Below are 15,062 nucleotides of genomic sequence, written 5' to 3'. Positions count from 1 at the left end.
TAATAAAAAATATAAATGGATTATTTACGTAAGCATACAGACCCTTTGCTATGAGGCTCGAAATCGAGCTCAGGTGCATCCTGTTTCCATTGATCATCCTTGAGATGTTTCCACAACTTGATTGGAGTCCAACTGCGGTAAATTCAATTGATTGATTTGGAAAGGCACACACCTGTCTATATAAAAGGTCCCACAATAGACAACTCATGTCAGAGCAAAACCCAAGCAATGAGGTCGACGGAATTGGGGTCCGTAGAGCTCAGAGACAGGATCGTGTCGAGGCACAGATCTGGGGAAGGCTATAAAAAAATGGCTCCAACATTGAAGGTCTTCAAGAACAGTGGCCTACATCATTCTTAAATGGAAGAAGTTTGCAACCACCAAGACTCTTCCTAGAGCTGGCCGCCCGGCCAAACTGAGCAATCGGGGAGAAGGGCCTTGGTCAGGGAGGTGACAAAGACCCCGATGGTCACTCTGAAAGAGCTCCAGAGTTCCTCTGTGGAGATGGGAGAACCTTCCAGAAGGACAACCATCTCTGCAGCACTCTACCAATCAGGTCTTTATGTAGAGTGGCCAGAAGGAACCCACTCCTCAGTAAAAGGCACATGACAGCCCGCTTGGGGTTTGCCAAAAGGCACCTAAAGGACTTTGAACATGAGAAACAAGATTCTCTGGTCTGATGAAACCAATATTGAACTCTTTGGCCTGAATGCCAAGTGTCACATCTGGAAGAAACCTTGTACCATCCCTACGGTGAAGCATGGTGGTGGCAGCATCTTGCTGTGGGGATGTGTTTCAGCAGCAGGGAATGGGAGACTAGTCAGGAATGATGAACAGAGGAAAGTACAGAGAGATCCTTCATGAAAACCTACTCCAGAGTGCTCAGGACCTGACTGGGGGCGAAGGTTCACCTTCTAACAGGACAACGACCCTAAGCACACAGCCAAGACAAAGCAGGAGTGGCTTCGAGACAAGTCTATGCATGTCCTTGAGTGGCCCAGCCAGAATCTGAACGAACATCTCTGGAGAGACCTGAAAATAGGTGTGCAATGACGCTCCCCATCCAACCTGACAGAGCATGAGTAGATCTGCAGAGAAGAATGGGAGAAACTCCCTAAATACAGGTGTGCCAAGCTTGTAACGTAATACCCAAGAAGACTCAAGGCTTCAACAAAGTACCGAGTAAAGGGTAAGGAATATGTATGTAAATGTGATTTCAGTTTTTTATTTGTAATAAATTTGAAACATTTTCTAAAAAAACAGTTTTCGCTTTGCCATTATGGGATATTATGTGTAGATGAGCTGGGGAAAACGATTTAATCCATTTTAGAATGATGCTGTAACGTAATACAATTTTGAAAAACTCAAGGTGTCTGAATACACTGAATGTTGAATGCTGATTCTACTACTGGCAATACTCTACCTAGGCGTGATTCTTTATGGAGTATCACCATTAAGGTAAAAATTGAAGGAAAAGTAGTATTGTTACAGTATACTTACGGTAATGATTTGTCAGAAAAGTAGAGTAATGGAATGCACTGATAACCAAAAAAGAAACATCTTTAAAATAAAAGAGGACAGTCCCTTTTTAATTGAGATTTGGAGCAGTATTGTGCTTTTATGTATTCTGGTTCGTCTTACCAGCTTGCAGGAGCAGGCTTTTCTCTCTTTCGTACGTGTTCTTTTGTATGGTTAATATCGAAACCTGGATGTTAGTAATGGCAGTCATGACAATGTATATTTAGTATGTGGAGTTGCTCAAAACTGTCATGCAAACCCTTCCAGCTTTCTGAAGTGAATTATGTCATGGACAAATGCTGGATGGATCCTCTCTGGAACTATGATAGATATCGTTCCTTTTTAAACAATCAATCATTTACAGGAGATATTTACACATCATTGTGTTAGAAAATAATGGCTTGTGATGCATCACAAAATGCCCATGATAGACGCCTTAACTGCTGGCTCAAAATGTCATCAGTCATTAGGACTAGGAATGACATATCTGATGCTATCGGATGTTTCTTAACAAACTAGAGCCAATGTGTGTTTCTGTATATCTATATGAAGAGCAAGCATGAACAAATACATCATTGTATCCTGTAATCTTAAGGACTAAAATGGACAAAGGACAATATTAAGATACACATTTGTGTATCTATCTTCAAGATACCTTTTGATCACATACAGCAACTATCCCTGTATCACTGACTCGTGAACTGCATTGATGACTAATGCAGCATTCTCTTTCTCAGTCTCTCTCTCTTCTTCTGTCCCCCTTTTTTGCAATATATTCAACCTCTCAGTTGACAGGGTGCTTGACATTTTATCAATCAAGTGATACATTTGATACGCTTAGTGATACATTTCTCTGTACGGTGTGCTATAGCATTCAATGTGAATCGTCTATACGCTTGAACTTCTAGTTTCTTCGGTCAAGGTTTGGAATGATGTTAGTTTCTGTTGTTTGAAATATCAAATGTTTTCTTAGAATTGAAATAATACTTAAAAGAAAGCTTAGGATTTGTCAATTATATCAACGTAGAAAAGGTTGGTTCATCATAAAACCCTCATGCTATGACTTCATATAGCAATACTATGAAAATGGAAACTTCACAATATAAAGACAAAATCAATTGTAGGATAAATAACATCACATCTGTCTATTTGAATGAATACACCTTAGAAAAGATTGACCTGAATGTGCTTGTAGCTGTATTAAGGAATGTCTTTGTGGTCTGTGAGTCATTTTAAAATCAATATATCATTAATATTTCTAACTATGTTTTGGCAACAAATTAAATATAGATTGTACAAATAAAACAAAAATATATGCAAACAAACACTTTAAAATGATAAAATACTATATTCACTAAATAATCTAAATTATAAACAAAAACTCTGGTACAGGCACCATATATGTTCTGAATCTTTCTCTCCTCTAAGGTTTTCATGTGTTAGCCAGCAATTAAGGTGTTCCAAGCTCAAATGGAATCAGTCCTGATTTTGTTTCAGTAATTCAGTCTTGTCTTGCAAGAACAAACAGCAAAATACCAATTCAGAGAAAAACAAGCAACATTTTTGTCGTTTGTTTTGTTCTGCCCTTGCTGAAGTCCATTTAGTTAACGTAGTAGAGCCAATAGATAATGTTGAACAAGGAAAACACAGTGGGGAAGATCATTCTCGACCACTTGTCGATAGAGTTTACATCAGTTAAGTCGGGAATGTTGATCTTCAGCTGTGAAGCATGCCTCCGTAGCCGGCTCTTCTTCTGAGTCACATGCCGCTCCAGAGTGTTGCGTCCAAAGTTGTGCCTGGCCTGCAGCCCTGCTTTGCGGTACTGCAGGGTGGAGCTGTCATAAGTTAACATTGTGCTCCTGGGGTCACTGAGACCAAGGGTCAGCTCCGACGCTCCCATCTCATTCTTAATTTCTATTGTGCCCAGTAGAATGTTTTCATGTGGGTCCATCTAAATGGTGAGAAATGATACAGAGTTAAGTTACAAAACGCTATATCCACCAAGTTTTGTTTTTCATCAGAAATGATTGCTTATGGGTACCTTCATGTGTGTGTAAAATATCACTGTTCTCAGATGTTTTATTCATAGATTTTCCAATGCTTCCCACAGTTGTGTCATGTTGTCTGGATGTCCTTTGGGTGGTGGACCATTCTCGATACAAACAGTAAACTGTTAAGCGTGAAAAACCAAGCAGCATTGCAGTTCTTGACACACTCAAACCAGTGCACCTGGCACCTACTACCATACCGTTCAAAGGCACTTCTTTTGTCTAACCCATTCACCTAAGAATGGTACACATATACAATCCATGTCTCAAGGATTAAAAACCCTTATTTAACCTCTCCTCACCTTCATCTATACTGATTGAAGTGGATTTAACAAGTGACATCAATAAGTCATCATAGCTTTCACCTGGATTCACCTGGTCAGTCTGTCATCGCTCGCCTAAGGAAAGAGTGGGTCACGTTGAACACGAAAGAGGCTGGAGAGGGCACATACACAATACTCCTCTGCCGCTAGGGCTGCACCCTAAGTTGTCTGGCCCTTCTTGCCCCCTATCGGGGGGTTCAGGCAGCGGAACCTTGCTGCGGCCGCAGCTTGTTGCCCTTTGCCCAGCTTGACGCCCTTTGCCCACTGTGGGGCGGGTTGCAGTGACCAACGGGTTGCCACATGGCCCGGGTCTATACAGGTCCCTTACGGAATCCTGGCCCCCAAGGGAGCCGGCCACTCGATGCCGAGTTTGGCTGTGGATCGCTAGCAAATGTCAAATAGCCCAAATTTCAGGTGGGGGAGATCAAGGTTCCTCCGTCCTGGTGACAGGAGGCATGGGGATTTTCGATGGTGGAAGAGCGGTATCTACACCCTCAATCTCAGATTCAAAGTCGAGGAGATCCACAAGATTAATCCTGCCATCCTCCTCATCATCCCATAGCTCAACCTCCCTGGCAACAAGTTGTCAGACAGTGAGGGGATGGAATTGATGCTATCCATAACGCCCCTCCAACTTGGCTTGACTGTGGGGGACTCAGCCACCTTGGCCAGTGACTTAGAGGCGAGGGAGGTGGTAGAGATAGTGGAGCGTTTGAGCCTCCTTCTCAAAACCACTCCAGCAGTAACTATTGTACAGAGGAGGGCTTGCTGATATGAAGACGCCTGTTAGGCATGAGCTAGCTAATTAGAAGCCTTGCGGCTAATGCTGGCTAGGGTGAGCACCGTGTGAAAACTAAGCCGTGAGGCAGTAATGCGTTAGCTAGCTAGCAGTTACCTTGTAGCTAGTACAGTGCTAGCCAAGGGAACTGTGTTGGGCAGTTTGTTTTTGTGTAGATATAATCTCACAACCGTAGAGCTGGTCAAATTAACACAAATGAGTAAACAAAAGTGAAATTTAGATGAGAGAAGGGAGCTAACAATAGTACCATGTTGCAGGTAGTAATGCTGGTGTGGTTAGCCATCTTTCCAGCTAGCTAGCCAAGTTAGCTAAAGCCTTTCGGCGAGGGCTAATAAAGTCTCGATAGCTAGGAGTAGAAAATGAATTATACTCAAAGCAAAACTTTCCTTTCGATTAGTACTCCACACAATCGACAGGAGCTGGAGTCCTACGCTCCTTAGTGTCAACCTCGCAATTGGCCAAAGAACAGAGAATGACTAGAGGCTGGGCAAGTGGCATCTGATGAAGACAAGAGGGGCTCAAGTCATTCACATGTCGACATGTCTGTCTCCAACAGATGCTGTGATTGATACCTCAGAGAATAAGTGAGATATTAAAACTTTATATTTTTTTAATTGAACCTAGTAATACTACTTAATTCTCTGAGAGTGAGGCAGATATTGCGTTTTTCAGAAAAAAACATGATTATTTGCCTCTGAAATGAAACCATCAAGTGATAGATTTCAAATGAATACATGTCTGCCATGCCATGGTACACCAATCTCTTTCATGTTCATTAAACAATAAAAGCTCATATACCAACATTTCTGAAAATGGATATATAGAGTTTTGGATTGAAACTCTTCATATGTATTATTAATTACGCTACATGTAATGAATGAAGAGACTAAGGCCTAATGTCTTCATTGGAATCCATACCAAGAAATCACTCTTAAAAATTGTTTAACAGCCCCTGCTGTTAAAATAATGTGTGTTTGGTTGAAAGGGAGCTCTGGGTCCCTTTTACCATAGAATGTGAAAGGCATATTGTACTTACTGCTTTTTTTCATTGAGTTAAAACTCCCTGACAATTAAGAGTTGAAGGAACAAAATCGCAGGCACAATTACAAACTTATTTGAATAGTTTGATGACAAAAACACTGATACGACAAAGTGTAAACAGCGATAAAGATAGAAGACACTGTCTTTTATCACCATCATTGCACACTCTTTGTGTCATAAGTAGTTTTAGTAATCTAATACTAGATTAAAATATGTTTGTAATTGTGCCTGGTATTTTGTTCTTTCAACTCAACACCCCATGCCTGGACATGCTCGGAATGGAGGAATCTGGGTTTTTCACCCTTCTCCTGGTGGAGCCAACTCTGGTTGACCACCTCGACCCCACATGCCTTACAGCTCGAGCCATCTCGAATTCCCTCCCTGGAAAGATGAGGTGCTTTTCCGCCTCCATTTTCCAGAAGTTGAACAATAACGTATGGTATATGGGCGAGGACAGAGAGGGCACGGTGAATGAAACACATTATTGCACAATGAGGCTTATCAGAGGGGTTGGGTTAAATGCGTTTAGTTGGACAACTGACTAGGTATCCCCCTTTCATTTCCCATGTATTCACCATCTACTAAAATGGGAAGCTATCAATCACAGTGTTTATTTGCTAGATGTTACTATAGAGTACTGCAGATACGTACATAAAATTAAAATGGGTTTAGAATGTACGAACCAGCATCTAAAAGTGGAGTTCAGGGGAGGACAATGATGGTGGTGGAAACTATAGGTAAAATGTAATAAGTGGTGTAAAGGAAATACCAAAGTGGTTCTAGTTGGGTTCTTTTTACTATATGTTGTCACTCAGTTGTTAATCCAGTACCTTATTCTTTTGATCGCCCAAGCCCATCGCTGCGTCATCCACAAAGATTGGTTCCCACATTGAGTCATGAGCGTCAATATCCCTCTGTTTCATTCTCGCATACAGAGTATCGTCTCTCTGAACTACATTTCCCACCAACCACTGAAAGCATACAAAAACCATTATGGTCACTTGGATCAGCTGCTAGGAGAAGCAGCACAAAATGGACAATTCAGGTAAAGGTAACCATGTTCAGAGAGGCAGTACCTGCAATTATCAAATTTCACTGAAACCCCCCAAAAAACTAACACTTTTACTCAAATGTAATACTACAGGAAACTACTATACATCCCTTTATTTAAATGCAGTCCACAACATCTGAATTTCTATCCAAAGCATGTTTTCTCTGTTATACAGTGCCTTTTGAAAAGTATTCAGTATTTTTTCCACATTTTGCTGGCCTTATTATAAAATGGATTGAATAAATTAATAATCCTTAGCAATCTACATACAGTATCCCATGACGAAAAAGCGAAAAACAGGTTTCTAGAAAGTTTTGCAAATGTATTTTAAATAAAAAACACATATGTTATTTACATAAGTATTTAGACCCTCTGCTGTGAGCCTCAAAATTGAGCTCAGGTGCATACTGTTTCCATTGATCATCCTGGAGATGTTTCTACAACTTGATTGGAGTCCACCTGTGGTAAACTCCATTGATTGGACATGATTTGGAACGGCACACACCTGTCTGTATAAGGTCCCACAGTTGACAGTGTATGTCAGAGCAAAAACCAAGCCATGAGGTCGAAGGAATTGTCCATAGAGCTCCGAGACAAGATTGTGTCGAAGCACTGATCTGGGGAAGGGTACCAAAAAATGTCTGCAGCATAGAAGGTCCCCAAGAACACTGTGGCCTCCATCATTCTTAAATGGAAGAAGTTTGGAACTACCAAGAATCTTCTGTGAGCCGGTCGCCCGGCCAAACTGAGCAATCGGGGAGAAAGGTCTTGGTCAGGGAGGTGACTAAGAACCCGATGGTCACTGACAGAGCTCTAGAGTTCCTCTGTGGAGATGGGAGAACCTTCCAGACGGACAACCACTCCATCAATCAGGCCTTTATGGTAGAGTGACCAGACAGAAGCCACTCCTCAGTAAAAGGCACATGACATTCTTTGGTCTGAATACCAAGTATCACGTCTGGAGCAAACCTGGCACCATATTACGATGAAGCACGGTGGTGGCAGCATCATGCAGTGGGGATGTTTGTCTGTGGCAGGGACTGGAAGACTAGTCAGAATCGAGGCAAAGATTAAAGGAGCAAAGCACAGAGAGATCCTTGATGAAAACCTGCTCCAGAACGCTCAGCACCTCAGACTGGGGCGAAGGTTCAACTTCCAACAGGACGACGACCCTAAGCACACAGCCAAGACAACGCAGGAGTGACAAGTCTCTGAATGTCCTTAAGTGGCCCAGCCAGAGCCTGGACTTGAACGCGATCAAACATCTCTGGAGATACCTGAAAATAGCTGTGCAGCAACGTTCCACATCCAACATGACAGAGTTTGAGAGGATCTGCAGAGAAGAATGAAAGAAACTCCCCATATACAGGTGCGCCAAGCTTGTAACGTCATACCCAAGGAGACTCGAGGCTGTAATCGCCACTAAAGGTGCTTCAACAAAGTACTGAGTAAAGGATCTGAATACTTGTAAATGTGATATTTTAGTAGTTTTTTTGTACTGTCATTATGGGGTATTGTGTGTAGATTGATGAGAATAAAATGTATTTAATCAATTTTAGAATAAGGAAGTAACCTAACGATTTTTGGAACATGTCAAGGGGTCTGAATACTTTCCAAATGGACTGTAAGTGTCAACCTGTAAAGAGTACAGATTCTGATACACCCTGTTTTCATTGAGTTAACTCACTTAACATGTAGATAAGAGAAGCTTTTACAAAACGTAGTCACATTTTCCGGACATAGAAGCCCCGTTTATACCTGGTTTAAATATGCGTCCTTTGTCTTGATCTTGTCCACATTCTGATTTGCCCACATTTTTTGACAGGTGTAGATGACTAAAATATGCATTGTGATTGGATTGCGATCAGATCTTCCTGACCACCTCCTGAGGTAGTCAAGGATCCATTGTATCTGGACAATAATCAAGTCTAAACAGATCTGGATGGTCAAAACTTTTAAATCATTATACCGGTCTCTAAAATAATTGACAGGTAGCACCACTGACTTATGGGATCAATAGCTTTAAAATGAATTAATTTATGTTATTTTGAAGGAATACCTATTAAATAATCAGCACACAGTGAGGCACCAGGAAATCCGGTCACATGTTATGTCGTGTTCAGGTGATAGTTGGAACTAGGAAACTCTGAAATTTCCGATTTACTCATTGGTTGAAGCATCACGTGCACAATTACATTCCTATTAGCAAGTCGGACATTTCCAAGCTTTTTAGTTCCGACTAGCACATGAATGCGGCAATAGCACCAGGTATAAACAAGGCTTAAAACAGGTAAATGTAACAGGAAGAATACTCTTCACAAGCTCCACAGGCTCTCTTACGGGCTTTAAATGTTTCCTGGCCTTTCATTCCATTTCATTTAGGCAAAAGAAACTGAGAAATTCTCTGCCTGTGTGGCAAATTGCCTTATTTGGAATTCACACAGACTGGCATAGGCTTATTAAGGCTTGTTCTCCTTGACGGTAAAGCAGAGTAGCATTAATCCAACCCCCCTATTTGAAGTGGTGACATTCTTCGTCATGATTTCCTTACTGGTCTTCACTACATTTTAGCTTGACAGTCAGTTCTTTCAATAATTCAATTCACGTTCATAAGGTGAAGAAAGAGAAAACATCAGCTTCATTTACAGTAAGCTCAAGAATCAAGTCATGCCACTGCTTTCATCTGAAACTGTCAGCTCACAGATGTGTGTGTTCACAGTGAAATTATGAGCGATTCACAATAAAGAAAAGACTAAGCACTCATTTTCATCAAGTATGCATTGTATGAAAAGTAAGAATGTATCTAAATGTGCACCAAGATGGTTCACTACCTAAAGAATTTGGTTATTTTCAAGGCTGTGTTTACGTACAGTAACTTGTATTATCAATCCAATGGGCTACTCTTTAAAATGCTGGGTAACCTATCAAGGTGAAAACCATGTACTGTACATGGTGTGTACTGTACCTTGTTTGGATCCATTCTCATTTTCTCGTTGTTGGCGACAGCTGCTTTCTCAGCCGCCCTCTTCTGGCGCTGGGGTCCCCTGCCGAAGAAGATGTAGTTGACCAAGGCGTACTCCAGCAGGGCCAGAAAAACGAAGACGAAGCAGCCCATCAGGTACATGTCAATGGCCTTGACATAAGGAATTTTAGGAAGGGTCTCCCGCAGGTGAGTATTGATGGTGGTCATGGTCAGCACAGTGGTGATTCCTGGGAAAATAAACCACACCTTATCATCACAGATCATCACTGGAGACCAACAGTCCGCCTCGTTAGCAGAGGACTCCCACAGAGAGAGCTACTCAAGCCTTGACCACAGATCAGATGCATCCAGTTTGTTCTGCTTCTCATTTGAATGTGCTAGCAAGCAGACTGCTGTGACTGACAAGGAATCTCCTATAGACTTTCACATCCTTTCACAACCATTTCTGTTTAATGATGACAGTCAACTGGGAGGTCAACTCACTGTTAAAAAAAGGGATCTTGGTGTTTTTCTACTTATATGGTGAAGCTAACTGATGTCATTCAATATGTTCTTGTTTCAACTCTTTTATGACAGATTAATCAGCCTTTTTATCCCGTATCGACTCTGCAATCTGTAATTGACTTCATTTTCCAGCTCTGATTCTGGTCAATGACAAGTTGATAGAAGAAGGGCATTGCATCCGTACACAATTGCAATGCACAAAGCCATACCTCTGTTGTTAGTGCCTATAAATGACTGAAAGCAGGACAGAGTCAAACGGTTCCTGAACAGAGGTCTGATTTGGGTTGACCAACCCCCTGTCCAGCTGCCTCCATTATCAAGCCTTACATCTGGTTTTCATTAAATCCCATACATGCCTCCCCTCTCCGATAAATAAACGCAGGTCAGTCTACAATCAAGGAGAGTGCTGCTCTTATCGAGGGCGCCAGCGATGTGGACGGGTGAGGGAGAATGGAGCTTTCTATATTCTATGCAGGCAGGCAGCACCACAGACCTCATGGGCCAGACTTATGCAATGAAGGTTGACAGCGAGAAATTATGACTTCCAAAATACAGGGAACAGAAAAATGCAGAGGCACTCAAATCAGAGTGGAAAGAAATCACTTCAGTCATCCATCACTCTACTTTAGGAAGCATCTCGGTTGTTGTGTTCTGTAAGGCTGCTCCATCATGCTTTTACTCCAAACCAAATTTACTATTTAGTGACTTTTTTCACGTTTCTCTTTACTTTTTTTGTACCAAGAATTCATACTATTATCAAATGTGACCGCCAAGCACTTTTCAAAAGTTACTAACCTCGACTTCAACTCTGACTCAACTGTTCTTTTTGTTCATACAGGTCATTATTTCTTTGTTTCATAGGGTACCAAAATGCAGCAGACATAGACGCGGTAGATGGGCTGACATCCTGGTTAGAAAAATCAACCAGAAATCCCCTCTGTTTCATTGTCCAAATGTCCAGTCACACGAGAAAAGGAGCTTAATTCGAGAGTCTTCGAGACTTAAAAAGCTGCAATAGTATATGCCTCACAGAAACTTAGATAGCCCAATCTGTGAACATGGAACAGTGGTTTCTCCATGCAGCAGCACGATCGGTCAACAGCAGCCTCGGGCAAGTCCAAAAGGGGAGGGGTCTTTCTTTTCCTAACAAGAACTGGTGGCCTGCTTCCAGTGTGGATATCTCAAGCTTTTGCTCATCTGACATAGAATACCTCATGGTACCATGAGCTCTGAGGAGTTTACCACATCAATCACAGGCTTCATCAATAACTACATAGACGACGTTCTCCCACAGTGACTATACATGTACGAATGTATCCAAATCAAAAGCCATGGATTACAGAAAATATCCATTCTGGGCTAAAAGGCTGGAGCTACTGCTTACAAGGAATGGGACAAGGACATGGATGCATACAAGAAAGCATGCTATGACCTCCAGCGAGACATCAAACATGCAAAATGACAGTACATGAGGAAAGTGAAATCCGATTACACCAGCTCCAACTCTCACCGAATGTGGCAGGGCTTGCAGATGATAACAGATTACAAAGTGAAACCCAGCCGTGAGATGCCCAGTGACCCAGAACTCCCAAACGAGCTAAATGCCTTTTATGCTCGCATCAAGGAAAACAGAGTCCTGCCCCTGTTGTTCCGGATGACTGTATGATCTTGATCTCCAGGGTCGAAGTGAGTAAAACCTTTAAACAGGTTAACACTCGCAAGGCCACTGGGCCAGACAAAATACTAGGACGAATTCTAAGAGCATGCGCAGACCAGTTGGCAAGTGTCTTCACTGACATTTTCAATCCCTTTTTGTCCCGGTCTGTAACCCCAACATGTTTCAAGCTGACCACCATTGTCCTTGTTCCCAAGAACTCTGCGGTAATCGCCCTGTAGTACTCACATCTTTAATTATGAAGTGCTTTGAAAGGCTGGTCATGACACACATCAACAGCATCATCCCAAACATGCTGGACCCACTCCATACCGCCCCAACAGACCCACAGATGATGCAATCTCAATTGCACTTTATACTTCCCCTGCCACCTGGACAAAAAGTTAAACAACTATGTGAGAATGCTGTTCATATACAGGTCAGAATTCAACACCATAGTCCCGTCCAAGCTCATCACCAAGCTCGGAACCCTGAGACTGAAAACTTCCCTCTCCCTCGGCTCCTCAGGGGTGTTTCTTAGTCCCCTCATGTACTCCCGGTTCACCCATGACCTCGTGGCTTCGCACGACTCCAACACCATCATCAAGATTGAGGACAACATGATGGTGGTAGGCCTGATCACCGACTGCGATATGAGACAGCATACAGGGAGGAGATCAGAAACTTGGCAGCGTGGCGTCAGGACAACAACCTTTCCCTCAACGTCAGTAAGACCAAGGAGCTGATTGTGAACTACAGGAGAAAGGGCGGAGGGCACGCCCTTATCCACATTGACAGTGCTGTAGTGGAGCGGGTCGAGAGATTCAAGTTTCTTGGCGTCCACATCACTAAGGACTTAAGATGGTCCAAACAGTCCCGCACACTTCTTAAGAGTGCTTGACAGTGACTCTTCATCCTTAGGAGGCTGAAGAGATTTAGCATGGGATCTTGGATGGTAAAAAAGTTCTAAAACTGCACAATGGAGCGCATCTTGACTGGTTGCATCATGACAAATCCACCGCCATCGACTGCAAGGCAAGACAGAGTGGGGCGGCAGGTAGCCTAGTGGTTAGAGCGTTGGCGATCGAATCCCCGAGCTGACAAGGTACAAATCTGTCGTTCTGCCCCTGAACAAGGCAGTTAACCCACTGTTCTTAGGCCGGAATTGAAAATAATAATTTGTTCTTAACTGACTTGCCTAGTTAAATAAAGGTCAAATAAAATAAAAACAGAAGTTGGTGTGGACGGCCCAGTACATCACTGGGGCAGAGCTCATGTGAACTCAAGAAAATATGTTTTGGCAATGCAAGGTGTGACTATTAGAGATTGAAAACTTAGCTAAAAGAAACAGCATACCATCCTGTTAGTATGTGTACTGTATGATGTTGTGTTAAGGCTGTTTTCTATCCATAGCTTTGAAGATCCTCTATTATAGCGCGATTGACAATTAAAGGCAATGTTCCCGTGGTCACGGAGACTGAATTCATGACAAATGCTGCATATGTCTGCTCAATCAGAAATTCCCATAAACATTTTCCACGGATCTTCAGCGATACATCCACGATTACGGATTGAATCCAGCCCTTACACTATGGATTCCCGCTAGCTTAACCATGCCTTAGACTTTTGCTTTGGCTTAGGATGTTGTGAGCTTAGTCATTGGTCACATGACAAATTCCATGACACACAAGTCCTTACCTAAAGCCACTCTGGCAGCAGAGGCATCATAGTTGATCCAGAAGGAGACCCAGGAGAGGATTGTGATCAGGATAGAGGGCATGTAGGTCTGCAAGATGAAATAGCCGATGTTCCTTTTTAGCTTGAAGCTGAGGGAGAGTCGGGGGTAGGATCCTATATGGAGAGAGATAAACAAATAGACATTGTCAACGTAAGATGACACAAGACTAACATACATACATACATACAGGTGGTGGGTCTCCTGGGCTTGTTTGACCCTTGTTGTGTAAAGACACTGATATTTCCCTCTGTCCTCTCATCCGGATCTGCTTCTACTAACTTTACTCTGCTTTATGCTTGAGGCTCTCTACAGTATACAGCTAACAACCTATGCCTGACAAAGGCTGATTGAATGGTCCCACTCCCTGTTGTCCTCTCCAATAGCTCTGTTGGGGAAATACTCAGCAGAAAAAAAATCCTGGTTCTGGCTTTAACTGTGTGGCATCAGCGTTCTCCTGCATTATCAGTTATGCCTATGCATGTAGAGAGGGGTTCTTTGCCTGCCTAGGAGAGCCCTCTATTTTTGCTTATCTAAGCTTTATTTGAAATAAACCCAGTAGGCTGTTCTATGGTACTCTAGCATTACTTGAACATGCTCATATTTTTGTGTCCTTGGGGATTGGGTTGTATTTTGATTATGTTGTATTATTCTATTAAAATGGCAGGCGAGGGACCATTAGAGCTTCATATCAAGAAGGACCCACGGTATAAGGAGCTGAGGAGAAGCTACACAGCAGACGCAGTAAGAGCAGGAGAAGAAAGATGAATGTATTACAGAGTGGGCATAAAAACGCCTCCGGCACACATCTCCAGTGAGTAGTTCACAGTTAGCGTTCGCGAGTTTAGTGTGCAGCGCACGGCACATAGAGACGCAGGAAGGGTCTCCTCGAGGACCAATGAAATAGTGGGGTTGTTATGGTTACAGAGGGGCGGTGTTACAATGTTGTCAATAGAGCAACAAGGGCATTTTTCTGTCTTTATCACATTATTAGATAACCATTTGCCAACCATTTCTGCTGATGTGTACTTCTCCATGTGACCTGATGGTCCGTCCTTACTGATCTCAGCATGCTGCTGTAGAAAATGGGAATCCCCCATCCTCAATGCCTAAGCAGTTCAATAACGGCAAATAAAGAAACAGGTGAGCTATAACTACTGATAGCAGTTCTCTATGCATCAGAAAACATCGGGTTTACCAACATCGGGTTTACCAGCTCTGTAATTGTTTGACTCACTCTGTGTCATTGTATTGCTCCAATTCAATAAAGCAGTTTCCCCCGACGCTCTAAATACAATACCATTGTGCTCCTGCCTGCTTGCACGGCAAATTCATAAATATGAAAATGTACGATTATGAATAAATCATTCCATCAAACCGGTTCTTTTTTAAATAACACATGAGCA

At 42.4% G+C, this 15,062-nt stretch overlaps 1 protein-coding gene across 1 annotated transcript in view; it reads right to left on the bottom strand.

The window, feature by feature from the left end:
• Positions 1-1,275: 1,275 nt before the first annotated feature.
• The window catches only part of LOC135548817 (gamma-aminobutyric acid receptor subunit beta-2), an 82,454-nt gene continuing 68,667 nt past the window's right edge, over positions 1,276-15,062 (bottom strand). Inside the window, exons 7-10 of the mRNA XM_064978765.1 lie at positions 13,620-13,772; positions 9,746-9,990; positions 6,560-6,700; positions 1,276-3,469 (exon numbers count right to left, since the gene is read on the bottom strand). Coding sequence (XP_064834837.1) covers positions 3,119-3,469; positions 6,560-6,700; positions 9,746-9,990; positions 13,620-13,772 — 890 coding nt within the window. The 3' untranslated portion in view covers positions 1,276-3,118. The remainder of the gene's footprint in view (positions 3,470-6,559; positions 6,701-9,745; positions 9,991-13,619; positions 13,773-15,062) is intronic.

This window comes from Oncorhynchus masou, chromosome 11 (assembly GCF_036934945.1).
Source record: "Oncorhynchus masou masou isolate Uvic2021 chromosome 11, UVic_Omas_1.1, whole genome shotgun sequence".
In the NCBI taxonomy this organism is placed as follows: Eukaryota; Metazoa; Chordata; class Actinopteri; order Salmoniformes; family Salmonidae; genus Oncorhynchus; species Oncorhynchus masou.
Note: the sequence above shows the minus strand (reverse complement) of the source record. Positions and strands in the feature narration are given on the sequence as shown.